The sequence below is a fragment of the Pogona vitticeps genome, chromosome 3 (assembly GCF_051106095.1).
Source record: "Pogona vitticeps strain Pit_001003342236 chromosome 3, PviZW2.1, whole genome shotgun sequence".
Lineage (NCBI taxonomy): Eukaryota > Metazoa > Chordata > Lepidosauria > Squamata > Agamidae > Pogona > Pogona vitticeps.
This window is the reverse complement of record NC_135785.1, coordinates 264,322,744-264,341,076: the sequence shown is the minus strand read 5'-3', so window position 1 is coordinate 264,341,076 and position 18,333 is coordinate 264,322,744. Positions and strand designations below refer to the sequence as shown.

At 53.4% G+C, this 18,333-nt stretch overlaps 1 protein-coding gene across 1 annotated transcript in view; it reads right to left on the bottom strand.

Moving 5' to 3' along the window:
* STARD10 (StAR related lipid transfer domain containing 10) overlaps positions 1-8,410 on the bottom strand; it is a 47,437-nt gene extending 39,027 nt beyond the window's left edge. The window contains exon 1 of the mRNA XM_072993392.2: positions 8,144-8,410. Coding sequence (XP_072849493.1) covers positions 8,144-8,305 — 162 coding nt within the window. The 5' untranslated portion in view covers positions 8,306-8,410. The remainder of the gene's footprint in view (positions 1-8,143) is intronic.
* Between the last annotated feature and the right edge of the window lie 9,923 nt (positions 8,411-18,333).

Sequence of the window (18,333 nt, the reverse complement as noted above, 5' to 3'; positions counted from 1 at the left end):
TGAAAAAGTCAGGTGAGGAGGAAGTACCTGCACAGGCTGGGAGGAGAACCAGTCTGACCGGTGGCCGAGAGGAGATGGCAAGACTAGATTCGGATCCCAAGGACTTGGCCAAGGAGGGGGAGGGGAGACCCAGGGAGGATGCATGCAAGTTCTCATTAAACTGGTCATCAGGAGCCAAAACGCATCACATCCTTTAAAGCCACACCAGGGAGAACAACCCAACTTTCAAGCCACACTGAACGCATTGTCCAGCTGGAGGGGTCACGGGGAAGACATCACACCAGAAAAGCCAAAAGATGGAAAGGGTGGTGATTCCACAAGAGAGGACCTGGTTCCCCTGCCGGATGTCCCCAAGTTCACCGCGAGGGTAGGCGGGCTGGCACAGAGGCACCGTGGGCCATTGAACCCAATATCGCCAACTCTGACCGGCAGCCACAGCTCTCCGAAACAGGCAGGCAGGATCACTCCTTCCTGACCTGACCCTTAGAGGCGATGGATTCCCTGACTCGGCGGAGTTTCCCAAACCAGGTGAGACCAGGGCGTTCAGAGTGATAGACGAAAGACGTGGAGTGTTAGGAAACCACTTCCTCGTTACCTGTTGCAATTGGCTTTTTTAAAATCAGAACACCACGGAAAGGTAGCTTCAGAAGGAGGTCTACGGGAGAGACCCTTACTGCCGCCAAGCAGGGTCGACAGGAAAGAGTGAGTGCCATCCGGCAGCCTGGTGGGTCTTTATCGGGCAGACGTTCTGATGTGCGCAAAAGGAGCTTGAGCATCACAGGAACAGCCGAAGCCGGTGGGGCTCCTGTAGCAGCAATGAGTGGGCTTCTGGAGTTTCTCAAAGGCAGGCCTGGATAGAGAGGGACCCAGGTTTCCACAGAGCTATCCCGCCACGTTTTTCTGGTTCCTTATATGAAACTACACAATGAACAAAGCTGAAGGTGTCGTTGTGGATTCGAAGCCGGGGAATGAGTCGTCTGGTGAAGAAAAAGTTCATTTCTACAGTGAAAACAGTGCAGATTTCTGCTCCAGGGTATTTGGGGGTTTAGAAGGAACCAAGGAAAGACACCACGCACACCTAGTTAAAATTAAACGGGAGCCCCGCACTTTTGCTCAGCCACAATTCGTTTTCACATAGTCTTGTCCTTCCAGGTGGATCGTGCCCTTCTTTCCTCGTTGTCTCCTTCTCACAATATCCCCCAGGTGGTGCTTCCTGGCTGGGAAGATGCAATCCTGGCCTCTTCGTTCCCGTGCTTCTCTGTGCCCAACTTGGGTCTCCAGAGAAGATGCAAGATTCTCCTTTAAAAAAGGAAACTACCATCACGTTCCCGCCCGCCCGTTCCCCCCCCCCCAACCTGCCTTGCTTGCGTGTGAATTGTGTGGCAGGACGGAGCCACCCCGCTGGGACAGACCGAGATGAGCTTTTCATTTCTTCCCACAATGAGCTAAAAAGCGGCTGCACCCCATGGCGAGGGGGGGACGCTTAGCAAACCTGAAGCACAAACCTCACAGTGAAGAAAAGCTGTCAATTCCTCACAATGGGAGCCCAAGCTTCTTTCATTTAAAAAAAAAGGGGGGGGGGGGAGAGAGCACGCCTGTTTCTCTTCAGCCGGATTTCAAAGACGCTGTGTTCGAGAGTTGCAGCCGCTGCTTTCTTAGCGAGCATCCTTTGAACTCTTCATCAGCTTGCCTTGCAGAGCGAGATGCTGCCTCTTTGGCAGGCAGGGCTTCAAGGCCAGAAGCTTCACAGTCCCACTGACAGGCCGTTGAGGGTAAGGTGGATCTGTTGAATGTCTGCCTGCAGGGCAGAGAGATGGGGGCGATAACCCTGCCAGGATATCATGTCCATTCTTAGTCCTCCTCTGCAGGGAGGGCTCTTGAGGAGCCAACCCAATGAGTCATTTTTGTTTTGACGAAGAATCTCTCTCTTGCTCTCTCTCTCTTAGTGATCAATCCACCTTGAATACGGACGCAGTCTCTCAGTGAATTCAAATAACAAGTTCCACAGAAACACAGATATTGTTGAAAGCTTCTGGAAATTGTGGACCCAGAAAAGTACACTGACTTTGCATATTCCTCTTATACAGTCATTTAAACCGGTGGCCTTGGGTGCCATTATTAGGAGAAAGGGAGCACTGAAATAAAATGAATGTTCACAAAACAAATAAATAGTGCTTGTGTTAATGAATCTTGTCCTTTAACTCTGCCTTGTGAATGTGTAGAAATTCCTTTTTTTCATCTGTCATTAATCTTGTGCTCACCTATTTCTGCTGGATAACCTTAACTTCTAGTAGTTATAAGACCGACTGTTGCAAAAGGGGGACAGAGGAAGTGGGCTACATCCATAAATCCCAGTGAGCACATATAGGTCTAAGTAAAGATCGGGGCTTTTAATACAGCTGGTTTCCTCCTCAGTCTTGTGTATAAAAAAGCGTATGAAGGCAACCCTTTGAAAATGTGCCCCCCTGCCTGTTTCCCACTCACTGATCACCACAACCGCACCTCCACAGCCCTGTATCCTAAAATACTGCGCTCTCTGTACCTGAGGAGGTTGGCTCTAATCCTCAAAATGAGGACACTGAAATAAATATCTTCGTCTTTTAAGGTACTAATCAACAGCACGACTTCCCAAGAAAAAGCTTTAGACCTGCTGAGGTTATGAGACTTCTAGCAAACATAAACATTGGTGCCAAATTGCACCCTTAAAAGCACCACCTCAAAGCATCCCGGGAGAGCTGAACACTCCCACAGAGAGCCGTGCTTCGGACACACGGGCACCAAGGGCTGATGTGCTTTCCCAGACACCTTCTGTCCTATTTGAGGTCATTTACCCAACCACAGTTAACGAAATCCTAGAATGGTGGAGTTGGACGGCGCCTCTAAAGGCCAAGGAGTCCAAAGCTCCTGCTCATGGCCAGAGGTCGGGTCAAAGCAGATCCGACAGAGGGCGGTCCAAGTGTTCCCTTGAAGGCCTCCAACGCTGGACAGCTCACCACCACCTTCTACTCCTCCACCTCCAGGCGCTGTGACCGACGGGGTCTTCAGCGGGGGCCAACCCAACCCTGACTGTGGTGTCGCCGTCGTACCCAGGCTAAGAAACCGCTGCCATCCCATCCCGCCTGGAGCTTTGTGGGCGCCGCCAGCGCTCTGGACAAGCACCACACTAGCCGCCGTTTCCTGCTCAGAGTCTTCAACATTCGGGGGAGAAGCAGAGTGCCTGCTTAACAGCACGCGAGTCAGGGCCCAGGCTTGGCCAACAACTTAAAGCACCCAAGGTACGGCAGGAGTAGAGGAGACGTTCCTGTCAGGAGCTTCTGAGAGCTGCTGCTGCAGACCAGGCCAGGTGGTCTGTCCTGCAGACAGCCAGCGAGCCCAAAGGAGAGGTCTACTAGAAAGAGCGACCAAGGTGGCCACCCTGGAAGGGTTGTGAGACATCAAGGAAAACTTGACAGCATAGGACTATAGATGAATAAGTATTGAGCAAGTTCACAAGCCAGAGTCTGGGGGGAAATAACATAAGGAGGGGTAGGTAGATCAAAACACCCTCCTTAAGTGCAGCTCTCCATTGAACGACGACTCATCCCAGCTGGGGGTCATCTTTATATCCATTTTGGGGGAAGTTTCAGGGGCTGTGAGTCATGAGAATGGCTGATGGTCGGATTCCAAAAGATCACCTGGATGGAGAATTAGCGCAGGGAAATTGCCCCAGAGGGAGACCACAGCTGCAATATAAGGAGACCTGCAAGCAGGATCTGAAGGCCTTAGGAATGGATTTTCTCAACAGATGGGAAACCTTGACCTCTGAGCGTTCAGCCTGGAGGCAGGCGTTACATCCTGGCCTCTTCCAATTTGAAGAGGCCCTTGTCCAGCAGGCCGAGGCAAAGAGGCAGTCCCGAAAGCAGCAAAATCAAGGAACTGGACAGGGGACACACTGCATTTGTCTTCAGTGTGGAAGGGATGGTCACTCTCAAATTGGCCTCCTCATCCACACCAGACACTGTTCCAGGTCCTCCATACAGAGCACATGACCATCGTATCTCTCGAGACTGACAGATGCCTACAAAGTCACAGGCTGTTATCTGCATGAAAAGCTGGTTGAAATGCACCACACACTGAGCCAGTCCCCTGGCCCGCCAGCAGCTCTAGAGGCAAGTTGAAAAAGCCAAGGGGGAGCAGCCTGTTTCCCATCCAACCAGAGCAGCTGGGGAGAGTCGCTTGTGTGTTGTGTGTGTGTGTGTGTGTGTGTGTGTGTGTGAGAGAGAGAGAGAGAGAGAGAGAGAGAGAGAGAGAGAGAACAGGCCACTCCTACCAGCTCTTTGTATTTCACCGTAAATGGAGCAGGGAACGCGGAACGCTCTCACAGGGTCACGCTGTTATCACACTGCCACCCCCTTGAAACTTTTTTTATTTTCAAACCCTGGTCACCGACAGATGCACAAAAACAATGTCTGTTGCCATTTGCTCGAAAGGAAGGCTAAGGGGAAAGAAACCACCTCTTGGGAAACGAAGAGGGGGGAGGACAGATGGGGCCCATCTCTCCTGGGCTCTTGCACAGATCCCGCGGATCGGAAGGAGGTCTGCAGAGGGAAACGGGATCGGGGATCCTAGCCGGCCTGTTTTGGTCGGCCGTTCTGATCGCTCCATCTCCCCTTCGCTCAGGGTTAAAGGCGCCCGACGTCCTTGTGCTTGTAATTTTACTCCGTGCCACAATGTCTTCTAAAATTTATCAGCCTTCCCTGCCGCCAGCACAGCAAACGGTTTCTTAGAGTAGGTCTGGTGTGGACCTGGCTAGCAACAGCAACCGGGCAGCAGCCCTGCTAGGCAACAACAAAAGGGCTCACCTCCCAGACAGGCTTCCTGTCTTTTTCTGCCGCTGTGGGCCTTTCCTCCAAGGAACACCAGCTGAAACAACGGCCGCTCTGTTAGAGCTACAGAGAGACCCCAGGCGGGATCCTCAAAGCTGTCTGCTTAGTTTGTTGTCTGCCCTTGCAAACAGACCTCCGTTCCACCAGCTTAAACAGATGAATTAATTGACTGCAACGGACATATTCCAAGATCTCCCTCACAGATCTGATACTGGAGGACCATGGTTCTGCCTCACTTAAGCAAGGGGAAAATAGCTCTTATTTTTAGTTTGATTCTTGGAACAAACCCATCTGAACGGCTTTGCCTGAACCAAGAGACAGGGACGAATGGCATCGGGGACAGGGCTAGGGTTGCCAGCTTTCCAACCTGCCTCAGCTCTTGTGTGCGTTTTTTTTCCCCTTAAAACCCCAGCTTGTCTGCCAGCTGAAGGCAGACTTATCCCTGAATGGCGTTTAATGTTTGCTTTCATGTTTGTGAAAGGTACCATCTGGAATTTCCTGCAGATCAAAGCACTAGGAAAGAAACCGCCGGGAGTAGCTTGGTTCCCACCCCATCCCTAGGACTCCAAGGACTGGGAAAGCCACTCTTTTTTTTTAACTACAGCACCCAGAATCCCCCAGCCACCACAAAACGGTAATCCAAAATGTAAAACAGTGCAGAGGATTTCGGTCTGATACGAGAAGCACCTGTTGGGAGCTGCAGTAACCTAATAAGTCACTTTCACCCAAAACTGGCAACCCCAAAGAGGACTGTAACCGTCCCGATGGCCAAACTCAGGGTGAGGGGATCACGTCTGGTACAAAGCATTCCTGAAGGCCACCTTTTAGATCCACAGGGAAGGAACCTTTCCTCCAGCGCCGCTTGACAGAGGAGCACATGCTGGCTTCCAGTCACCCCTCAGCACGGTCGCAGGATAAGCCCAGGATACAAAAGGGAGCCGTTCAGTCTCATTGATTCTTTGCTGGCCAGAGGGGGATTCTCAGAAGCCACGCCTGACCTTTGGTGCCCGAATGCTGTGCGCACCAGTAATGGGAGCCGAGACATTGCTTCTGCCTCGGACGATTGATCTTCCCGTCTTTATAGGATTAAATAAAAAGGATCTCTAATAAAAGCACGAGGAGACAAATGAGGAAGGGGAAGAGAAAGGGAGAAGGAGCCACAGCTTCCCCTGAATAACATGGGGAAGCTTTGGGTCCATCGCCACAACCATTTATGACCCTGGCACTTATGGGACAAAGTCGGTTTGGGCATTGGGTCTAGTGAAGTGCGGGGGGGGGGAGGAACAGCCTGCCCTTTCGGATCCAATGATGTTGCCAAAAGATTTTTCCAAACATACATCAAAGCCAATTGACCGCAACCAGTGATCTTATTTAATTGCGCATTTTCAGCAAGCAGGTCCTCTGGATGGGGTACCGACCACTTAGATATGTATAATGCAAGCTAAGAAGGAGAGCCACAGGCATAAAACAGCACAAGAGAAAACCTGGATAGAAACACCAGCCGGTGTGTGTGTGTGTAAAAACCTGCACACTATGCAAGTAAACTGGCGGTAAAGGTACTAGAAGAAGGGATGCAAATGTTAGAAGCGTAATTGCGCTCCTAAAAGGGTGTCCAACAGGTGGCCAAAAAGAGAGCAATGTAGGTACCAGGCAGGGTTTTCTGGGGAGAGCAGTGGACGAGTAGGATCGGAAGAAGCCGCCCCCCCCCGCCTCGTTTCATGGGGCAGGAGCCCTCCTGGATGATGGCTGGGGCATCTGGGGTGGTAAAGAGACCCTTCTACAAGTGACCTGGCCCTCCGTCGCTCAGGGACTTGACAGAGTAAAGCTCCCTCTTGGAGTTGCCTCCAGAAACCCGTTGGTAGCCAGCTGGCCCGCCAGGACCCTGGCAAAATAAGGGCAGGCCCCCTGAACTGGTCTGGCTGCCCTTTTTCTGCCCTGCTTCTAAGGACACCCTTGCATTGCTCCAAACACGAGCTGGAAGGGGCCCCGGGGCACGGTGAGCAGTGTCGTGGCTGGTATGCCAACCTAAGCTGATAATAGCGGCTCCGAGCCACAGAGGTCACCTGTCTAAGCCTAAAACGGAGCTGGGCAATCCATGGGTCTCGGGGTGCCTAGGGTCCCCCCCTCACCAGAAAAGTGTGCTTGATTTAAATGGTTTCCCCCCAGTCTGCCACCAAGGTGCAATGCTGTGAGGGATGAGACCTAAGGTGGGTCCCAGGGAGGATGGGCCCCTGGACCTGCTGAAGTCGCCGAGCCCGGGTCTAAGAGCCCGCTCACAGTGCGAACGTGATCCTTCATGAAGGGGGCACCCAGGTTTGTATTGAGTTTTGTCTGTGCGTGCGTGTAAAATAGGATCAGCTCTGGGAATGACCAGACACAAAATGACTACAGTATTTTTTTAAAAAGAGTCATTGTTCAAAACCCAGCTGTTTTGTCTCACATCTCATGCCCTGCTGGTTCCCACAGGGAATTCAGCAAGTCATGAAACCTGACCAGTTTCACCGATTCCGTAAGTCTACTCCAACTGGGATTATCCATGGCATTTCAGACCAGGTATACTAAAGAGAAAGTTCCGGAAAGCTGGGGAGATGGCATCGGAAGTGGCCTGGGGGCCAGCTTGCACACCCTCCCTGAACTGCCCCCCCCCGCGCGCGGGCGTGCCAAAAGCAGGCAATGGGAAACCCCTTCGGAGCATTTTCCACCTGGGGAGACCTGGGGAAGGGGTCGCCCTAAGTCGGAACTGACTCGGGGGGGCCCTTGGCGATTCTTGGGCAGGCGCTCCGCTTTCACAGGAGGCGTCGTCATGCTCAGGCAAAATCCAAAGTCACAAGACAAGACCCCCCCCCCCGGGGAGGCGGCTTTTGTTCCTCCGAAGTTTCCGGGGGCCGCCGACGGAACATCTGGCGTCAGGGAACCAGCTCACGGCCAGGGCCCCCGCCGCCGCCCCCAAGACCCAAAAAATGACGGAGGCGGCCTGGTGCGCTCCGAGGGGGCGGGCGGATTTGTCTCGGGCGCCTTCGGGACCCCCCCCTTCCCGGGCTCAGCCCCGCCGGGGGCGCCCAGGAAGACTCCCCTTTGCTTCCCGGGAGAAAGAGAGAGAGTAAAAACTGGGCGTGGGAGTGGAAGCAAGAGCCGGGAAGGGGGAAGCCGAGCCGTCCACCCCCGAAGGAAGGAGACCCCCCACCCCCACCCCGCCCACCCCCGACCCCGCCGGAGAAGGGAGCCGGCCGGCCGGCGGGGGGGGGGGGTCGCGGGTTGCGCGGGGCGCCCGGCCTTACCTTGATCTTGTGCAGCGACCTCTCGCCCTCCAGGATCTGGACCCAGACGGCGAGGCCGGACTTGTTGTACGTCTGGCTCCAGCCCTCCTCCGAGCAGCACTCGGTGCGGAACTGGTCGAAGTCCCGGTCGTCCGGGATCTGGACGCTGTCCCGGCCGGACATCCTGCTGGCCCCGCCGAGCCGGGCGGCCGCCAAGCCGGGCCCCCCCCCGCGCCCCCGGGCCGCGCCGGGCGAGGCTGGCCGGCCCTCCGACGACGGCGGCGGCGGCGGCGGGTGAGTGGGAAGAAGCCCGGGAGCCCCGACGGGAGGAAGGAAGGAGGGAGGGGGCCTGCCTGCCGTCCGGGGAGGCGAGCCCAGGCGGAGGCGGCGTCCCTGGGTGAGCGAGCGCCGCCGGGGTGTCTCTTGGGCGCCGCCGGTCGTGGGGAGCGCAGCCTTCCTCCTCCTCCTCCTCCTCCTCCTCCTCCTCCTCCTCGCCCGGGGAGTCGCGGGCTGAAGGGCGGCCCTCCGGGAGGGCACAGGTGGAGGTGTGCCCGGTGGGGGGGCCGCCCCGCCCTCCCCGGCCGCCCCTCGGCCGCCGATTGGCTCTCTCTCTCTCTCTCCCTCGCCCCCTCCCTTCCCTTCCCCTCCCCTCCCTTCCCCTCCCTTCCCCAAAGGACGGCAAACGGGCCGGGCCGGGCGCGGGCGAGCGGAGGGGCGGCGGCGGAGGGCTGGCGACTGCGGGCGAGGCGAGGCCGGGCAGGCGGGCCCGGAGCTTCGCCGGCCTCCTTGGGCGAGGGCCGAGGATGCTCCGCCGCGGGAAGAGGAGGAGGAGGAGGAGGAGGAGGAGGAGGAGGAGGACCGGAGCGCGCGCCCCCCCCCCCCGCGCGCGAAGCAGGCAGCCCCGGCTCTCGGGGAGAAGCCTCGGCCCGCTCCGCCCAGGCCAGGCCAGCCCCGCCGGGCCGCTTCTCTCCCTCGCCCGCCCGCCCGCCCGCCCGTCCGCAGCGAGCCTGCCTCCGCGCGCCCTTTCCCCGCAAGGGCGGCCAGGCAGGCAGGCGAGACGGAGGGAGGTGATGGTGATGATGATGGTGCTGATGAGGGAGGAGGATGCCGGGCCGGGCCACAGGCCTCTCCCGGGACCTCCCGGCCTCCCCTTGGGTAGCGGAGCCGCCGCCCCTCCAGCCCCTTCCTTCGGAGGCCGCCCCATCGCCCGGCCTGAGACTACAACTCCCATCACCCGTGGCTGGCCCCAAAGGGAGACTCTTCCAGAGGAAGCCCGGGCAGCCTTTCCCTCCTGGGGCAGAGAAGTGCGGTGGGTGGGCTCGGGCTCCTGGGCAGGACCCGAGAATGCATGGGGTTGGAAGGGGTCTCGGGGGAGGCCAGGGTGGATTGACCTTTTGCGGGGGGGGGGGGAGGAGGCAGGGAAAGATCCTCCTCCTCCGCATTTCTAGCCAGCCTTGATCTGGGCTTTGGGGGGGGACACTCCGAGTCTGGGAAGAGAGTGTGTCCACAGCCCGTGGCCCATTCTGAAATAGTTTTCCTTGGGGGGGGGCTCTTGGCCCTGCCCTGAGTTTGAAAACAGCTGGGGAAGCCTGGTGAAAGGTTCTTTTCCCCGCAGGCATCCCTGAAGGGCAGGGCCTTTTGGTGGTGGCTCCTCGCATGGCACTTTTCTAGGTGGGAGAGAACTTTGCCCTGAAGGACAGCAGAGAAAGTCCTTTGGGAAGGGACGAAACGGCAGCCTGTGTTGTCTCCCTGGCTCTAGAATGAAGCGTCCCCGTTTGGACAGGCACCCACCTGCCTGCCAGAGGAGGCCACAGGTGCCACCCGGGGGGCTCACCAGGTGAGAGAGGATGCTGCCACTGCCCCTCCCCTCAGCGGGCCTCCCCTCCCGGAGCCCAGCCCTGGATCAATGCCTGGAGTTCAGTGAGCAGCGAGCCAACCCTTCCAGGTTTGAGGGGCCTGTTCCTTTTTTTTTTTTCAAAACTAAAAACTACAGTGAGAATTCACTATAACTGCTGGTATAATAGCATTTTGGGGTCATTCTATGGGGTCTCTAACGTTCAACGTAGATTGGCGCTTCAGGAGGTCATTATCCCACCCTGGCCAGGCTTGCACTGCTACTGCACTTCTGCACAGAGCGTTGAGCCACTCTTCATGAAGAGGCTCACCAGAAATCTTCCTTCCTTCCTTCCTTCCTTCCTTCCTTCCTTCCTTCCTTCCTTCCTTCCTTCCTTCCTTCCTTCCTTCCTTCCTTACTTACTTACTTACTTACTTACTTACTTACTTACTTACTTACTTACTTAAAGGAGGAAGCTGTCCATGGTAGCTCTGACTGGGTCTACTACTCCAACCAAAGCTGACACTGAGGCAGAACCCCGGAGGGCCTCTAAACACAACAGGGCTGGGTTGACACATCTGGAAGCAAAGCCAAGGAATAAGACATCCGAGGGGAGCCTCAGACCCCAAAGTCCATCCTGGTCACACTGCCAACTTTCACCCCAGGCCTCAACAACTCTCCAGGGTTTGCAAAACGCTGGACCAAGATTTTCAGGGTTCTGACTCCTGATTGGATCCGCCAGGTTTCCTCTACCTCCTTCCAAACTCCCCTTATTTATTTATTTTTTTAAAAAATTACCCCACTTTTCTCCTTAAAAAGGACCCAAGGCGGCTTACATCATTGTGAAGACAATATTCAAAGCTAAGAACAATGAGTCTAAAGAGGCAGCTTACATCATTAAAAGACAATGTTAAAGCTAGAACAATGGGTATACAAATATTTTAAAAGGAACAATTGCCACTCCGGAGAGAAGGTAGACACAAGTAGTACGAAAGACCCAGTCAGAGCAGTTAACACATAACAGTCCTAAATAGTTAATGTTCATATTTAATATCCAACAAGGTCTGATTCACAAGATGACTTTGGGAAGTGGGTGTTGTGATCTGAACCAGTCTGATGTGCTTGTGTTCCAGGGAAATCGCCATAAACCTCTCTGTGTGTGTGTGTGTGTGTGTGTGTGTGTGTGTGTGTGTGTGTGTGTGTGTGTGTGTGTGTGTGTGTGTGTGTGTGTGTGTGTGTGTGTGTGTGTGTGTGTGTGTGTGTGTGTGTGTGTGTGTGTGTGTGTGTGTGTGTGTGTGTGTGTGTGTGTGTGTGTGTGTGTGTGTGTGTGTGTGTAGGGACAGACCGAACCATCGTTCCCAGAGTCCTCTCTACGTTGGCTGGAGGACACTCTGGAGCTGTGGTCCAAACAGGTTGCTTTCTCAAACTCTGGACCCAGTAGACAGCATGCAAGCAGAGTGGCCCTTTCCTGCTTCCTCCCAGAGTAGCGGGGCATGAGACAGACGATGAAGAAGCTGTCAAGGTAGGAGTCCAGACACTGTCCAGGGGCCGGCCATGCAGGCGACATTGAAGCTGCTGGGCCCTGCGTTCATCTCTTGGGGTCCCTCAAAGCCTTGACTCAGCCGTTTCACTTGTGAAGCTGGCAGCACAGATCTGTGCGGCTCCTGCTGCTTTTCTCTTTGCCCGGGGGTTTCGAAATTTGTTGGGGGGGGGAGGAAATCTGCAGACTCCTGCGCCTGTCGCTCAGCAGTTAAGAGCAGCTCTGCACAACCCATGTTATTTCTGCCGATCGGCTCGTGTCCGTCGCAGAGAAACAAGAGTGGATCCAGAACGGGTCACGTGGGTGATGGGATCGCAGGCAGATCCAAAAGACTAACTGAGAGACTCGTAGCTTCCGTGGACTGCATGCAGCTCTTATCTCCGGGAAGCATAGTCTACAAAAGATAATGCCCCAATCCATCTAGCCGCCTTTAGCCTCCCAGGTGCCCTTCTCTTCTGTTCTCCATCGTAAAGGATGATGGCTACCCTGCAGAATAAACAGAGGTGCAGCTGGTGGAATATTTGCACAAAGAGAACAAACAGACCCTCCCCCCCTCCCGCTTTATCAGGGAAGAAATAGGCACAGGCAGGCGGCCAAAGCCAAGGAGGTTCCTCCAAGATGGCGAAAGGAAACGGGGCCTTTTCCTTCCTTCTTGAACGGCTTCCTTATTGATCCTTCTCCCCCGTGTTGCCCAAAGAGACTTGCCTTTGTGGGCAGGAAAAGAACAAAAGTGAGGGATGGGCGAGACCCGGATAAAAAGCCATGGAAGAAATACGACATGCATGTGGGCTGCACTTTGCAGGGTTGTGGCGGTGGGTTATTCTCTCCCTAGATGTCGAGCTGGACAAACTCATTGGCAAAGCAGCTCCCATGTTCTCTAGATTCACAAAGAGAGTAGGGCTCAGTAAGAAGCTGATGGCATAGACCAAGATCCAGGTCTATAGAGCCTGTGTCCTGAGCACACTGAGAATTAGTGCAGGGAAATCGCCCCAGAGGGAGACCACAGCTGCGATACAAGGATATCTGCAAGCGGGATTTGAAGGCCTTGGAAATGGATCTCAACAGATGGGAAACCCTGACATCCGAGCATTCAGCCTGGAGGCAGGCATTGCATCCTGGTCTCTCCCAATTTGAAGAGACCCTTGTCCAGCAGGCCGAGGGGCAAAGAGGCCATCCCGAAACCAGCCAAATCAGGGAGCTGGACAGGGGACAGACTGTATTTGTCTTCAGGGTGGAAGGGATTGTCACTCTCGAATTGGCCTCCTCAGCCACACCAGATGCAGTTCCACGTCCTCCATACAGAGCACATGACCCTCGTCTCTCTCGAGACTGGAGGAGGCCTCAGTTGTATTGTTGTTGTTCGGTGCCATTAAGCCCCCTTTGACTCACGGCAGCCCATGAATGGCCCATCTCCAACATGTCCCGTCTTCAACAGTCCTGCTCAGCAAACTCAAATCTGTGGCTTCCTTTAGGGAGTCAGCCCGTCTCGTGTTTGGTCTTTCCTCTTCTCCTGCTGCCTTCCACCTTTGCCAGCATTGTTATCTTTTCCAGAGGATTATCCTTTTTAAGATGGCACCCAAAGTAGGAGAGCCTCAGCTTCACCTTTTTTTTAACCTCCAGAGAGAATTCAAGCTTGATTTGTTCTAGGACCCACTTGTCTGTCCTGATGGCAGTCCAGGGTATTCACAAAGCATTCTTCCAGCGCCGTATTTCAAGTGAATCCGTTTCCCCCATCAGCTTTCTTAACTGTCCAGCGTTCGTGTCCATCACATGGTGACTGGAAGTACAACGGGCTGGATAATCTTGGTCTGGGTCTCCTGTGACACCTCCTTCTACTTGATGATCTTTTTCTAGTTCCTTCATGGCTGCCCTTCCTAGTCTTCATCTTCTTCTGATTTCTTGGCTGCCATCTCCTTTTGGATGGATGATTGAACCAAGGTATACAACCTCTTAACTATTTCAATTTCTTCATTGTCCACATTCAAATACAGTTCTTCTGTGGTCATCATGATTTTGGTCTTCTTCACCTTCAACTGCAGTCCTGCTTGGGCACTTTCTTCTTTCCCTAACAAGCCGTTTCAAGGCATTGCAGGGGTGGGTTTTTTTTGCCCGTAAGGACTCCTGGCCTTTCGCACGTGGTCAAAATGTGCTCTTCTACCACGTGCAACCGAGCGCACCCACCAGCATCTCCTGCCAGGCTAAAAGCTTTGAGAACTGAGGTCGGAAAAGAACAGCGAGTCCCCTGGCAAAATGCCACCGTTCGGATCCCTGGCAGGAAAAACAACACGGACCTGCACCAGATCAAGCACTCCAGATCAAGGCAATAAAGCTCAGCTTTGCCTGTCGTTTGACACTGATTTACACCGGGCTTGGCAAGGCCGGTTCCTGGATGGTAGACATGCAGCTGGGGAAAAGGAGACCGGCAGAGAGGAGGTAAGAGTTAACATGCTCCCTCCCTCCTTTACTTTTCCCCTTTCAGCTCAGGCACCGGCCACCCTTATCTAAGGCAGGCTTATCCTGGGAGCCACTGGAGGAAGGAGGGACGTATCGTTGTCCACATCTCCCCTTTCCAACTGCTTGTCTCCTTCTCGTGCTTGCCCTAATTTTCATGTGGCTCAGGCACTATTCGTTCGTTCGTTCATTTGAAATATTTCACACACACACACACACACACACACACACACCTCTCTCCTTCAAAAAGGACCCAAGGATGCTCATATCATTAAAAAGACAATATTTAAAAGCTAAAGTGGTGGGTACGCAAATAGCAGAAAGGATTAAAGAAACACTACACTAAAAAATGGTAAACAAGCAATACTAAAACACATTCAAAGGAGGAAGGTACAACCATCCATTAAAAAAACCCCTCTCAGACAGCCGATCATTCAGGAAAAGCCTGCCGGAAGAGAAAGGTCTTTTATCTGCATGCGGAAGGAGAGCCAAGAAGGGGACCAGCCTGGCCTCCAGTGGCAGGGAGTTCCAGAGTCTCTGGGAGCCGCCACCGAGAAGGCCCTCCTCCGGTGTGCCCACACCAAAGGCACCTGTGAAGGTGGCGGGACTGAGAGAAAGGCTTCTCTTGATGACTTTTAACACCCGAGTCAGCTCATCGTGGGAGACACGGTCTTTGAGAAAGCTTGGACCCAGGCCCTGTCGGGTTTCCTAGGCGAGAACCAGCCCTTTGAGTTGTGCCTGGAAATGGACCGGCCTTTTCCCTCTTTGCTGATGGAAAACCAGAGAGACCGAAAGGAAGAAAGAGGCTGGCCTGCGGGGTTACCAGCGCACGGCTGGGCCCTCTCCTCTTTCAGCTCAGGACATTCTTCAAGCCACCCTTGCCCCTGACCGGTAGGATATTGGCATCTGTGAAGTCGGAACAGCCCTCCTTCCCCTGCCGGCCTCGGATGACACAACGGCTGCTCTGAGAGAAGGCAGCTCGGGAATGCCTCCAGCCCCCAGGCCTACGTAGCTCACCAGTCATGTTTGGAGGTTGCTCCAAGGAGATTCTCATCACTTCTCATCCATCCATCCCTCCATCCCTCCATCCCTCCATCCCTCCATCCATCCCTCCATCCATCCCTCCATCCCTCCCTCCCTCCCTCCATCCATCCATCCATCCCTCCCTCCCTCCCTCCCTCCCTCCCTCCATTCATCCATCCATCCACTCACCCACTCACCCACCCACTCACTCACTCACTCACTCACTCACTCACTCACTCACTCACTCACTCACTCACTCACTTACAGTGCAGCCTTTCTGCCAATTACACATTACAGGACCCAAGGGGGGGGGACTCTAAAATTATTAAAAGACAAATAGTTAAAAAACCATAACTAATTACTACATTTAAAAAAATCAGTTCAACTTATATTAGCGTTAAAACAATGAAAACAGCAACAGCTACCTTCAAAACAGGTTCAAATAGACATGAAATAATATGCATCTTCCAAATTTTAAATGTTTAACTTGAGTCTCCGAGAGGTCCCCTCGCCCTGGGCCCTGCCTTATGACCTTTCCCTCCCGTCTTCTTGGCCAAGAGCTTCCTCAAAGGGGGCAGGGCAGTCAAGGATTTTTGCCCAAGAAGGCAGAGGGGAGGAAGGAGGGCATTCCTTCTGAGAAAATGGGGTAGGGAAATGCCTTTTTATGACCTACAACTCAAAAAAAAATGTTATTTTTCTAACCTTTGAAAAAAAAAGAAAGGGAATTTCCTGTTCTTTGCAGACTTAAGGATCGACCAGGCGTTCGCAGCTAAAGTTGTTGTTGGCTAGTAAGACCGTAGCTATTAATTTTTTATCGGTTGCTGAGTTGGCTTGGCTTCTGGGATTCTTAGGGGAATCGGCAGCTCCTTTACGGAAAAGGTGACATTTCCTCTCCAGACGTTCCATGCAGGAATTGGTCTGGATTGAACCATGTGCCCATCACAACAAGACCGGTGGTCAATTTCCACCGAGCTCAGGCTGAAAAATCTTGCGTCGCTGCCAGCCTAGCCATGTCTCCCTGGGTGTAGCAAGCAGGCCACCGTCTCCCACGCTGCAACAGGCAGGGTCATCTCTTTCCACATGCACATGTGGGTAACTTCGTTGCTTCCATCCCCTTAGCATGGCTCTTAACACAGCCCTGCTGCTGCAGGGCTTTTCTTAGGTGGAGGGCAGAAAACGGGGGGCAAGTGGTGGTGGGGGGGAGAAACTTGAATGGCTCTGGGTCCCTTTTTGGCCAAACGCCACATAACTCCCTCCCCTTCTGAAGCGGGCAGTGACAGCTGGAGAAGCACAGAGGGGGGTAAACCCACCAGCAGGCTGAACACCCCTGTGGCTTAACAGAAGATCCTTCTGCGCAGTCTGGAGTTCAAAAAACAAGTCACTTTTCCAACTTCCGGCAGTCGTTCCGTGCGGGAGAGCCGTTAGAAATGGGGCAGACTTAGGATTTAGGAAAAGCCATGCTCAAGGATGTCTGTGCTTCCTCTTTTAGCAGAGACATCCACCGCCACCACCCTTCTCCAGCTTTTAGCCCCCCCCCCATGGGGGGGAGGGCCTTTTCTCCACATCTCAGAGGATGTTTATTTTGGGTTGAGTGTTCTTTTGGGAATCTTTGCCAACATCTCAGTCCGCGGACTAAAATATTACTAACCTAAAATGTAGGTGGATCCTCACGCGTCAGAAAAACAAAAATTAACACAAAGGTAGGCTCGCGTGCATTGATGCAGGCACACAGAGCGAGACAGCAAAAATCCCGTGACGCTGATCTATTAAAACGCTTCTGCTTTCACATTGTCCAGTTGTCGCAAGGTTGCGTAACGGCAGAGGCTCCTATTTCTGGGTAGCCGCAAAGATTCCCAAAAGAGCACTAATACGCTTCATTCAGCCCACACTCCTGGTGTATATTTAAAGCACAGACTGGTCTCTTTTTTTAAAAAAAAAAACCCTTATGATTTATGTATGTGCCTGTGTGCAGGTTTGCATAGATAGACCTATGTGTACAAGAAGGTATGCCCCAACATGCACACTTGGCAAAGGTCGGCCCTCAGCATCATCATCATCATCTTAGACCTGCAGAGCAGGAAGGGACCCTTTGGGTCATCCAGTCCAGCCCCTGTCAAGAAGGCCCGGCGGGGAATTGAACTCCCCACCTCGGGCTCCACAGCTAGATGCCTCAACTACTGAGCTATCTAGAAGACTGCATGCATGCACTCTGCGCTTGGGCAGAGGCACTTTCCTTCATTTTGTTTTCTTTGATATTCAAGGCATGAATCTGCAGATATTATGAACAAATTCGGGGCTGGGGAGGAGGATTCTTCCCTGGCACTCTCACTCCGTGGATTCCAACTGTGCGATGTAAGAACTGGCTCCATAGCTCTGAACCGGAGGTGACAATAATAAGGGCACTCAAGCCTCAGGAGACAACAACTTGAGGAAGGAGAGGAGAAAATGCAAGATGGAAGGCATTGAGAAGTGGGAGCCAGGAGACTGTTCTGTACTGTCGCAACAGCTGAGTGACTAAGCCTTGAAGAACATCTTGGCGTTCCAGTGGTGCCGAGCATCCTTCAAAGCCCACAGCTCCTCACCTGTGGCCACTTAGGGCAGCCACAGAAATGGGAACCTCCTTCGAGCCTGGAAGCAAGAGGGCAATCTCTCTGTTGGTGCAGGAAAATCTGCTGGTTGATCCCGCCCGGTTTGTCTCTCCACAAGAGGAGGCCACGAAAGGTAGGCTGGCAAGTGACCAAGTGCCACGGAAGGCAGGACCGATTGCCCCATGGCTGGGAGGTTCTGGGAATTATAGTCCAAAAGAGGATATTTCGCCCTGTGTGTCACAGCGACTGACTAGGCCCTCCAGGGAGTCTTCGGGGGCGGCTGCACTGTTGAAATGAACCAGGAGCCAGATCGGGAGCTTCGAAATTGGTTTAAAGTCATGAGGTTCCCAGGATCAGGATGTGCGTCCTCTTGGGACAACTTTTATTCTGGTTGTAAGCTGTGTGGTCTATCAGTCCGGGAGACCACAGAAACTTTAAAATCGCTGCATTTTTAAGCAAACTGGCACCTCGGCACTTCAACTTCTGGTTTTCCTACATTCCTCATCATGCCAAAAAGCCATTTTCTTACGCTTTGGTGTTTTTCACCTTTTTATAGGGAATTGTTTACCGCTGTTGTGAATTGCCTTTTTTGTTGATTTTATTTATTTTTAATATTTGTTCTATTTTTAAAGATGTATTTAAAAGTGGCATAGCGCTAGATCAATGTTACAGATAGAATAAAATGAAGAATACACTGCAGCCTGAAACCTGTGATCCTGGCGTCCAATACTTGACAAACCCCACAGATCCAATGTACTCTGACACAGGCAAGCAC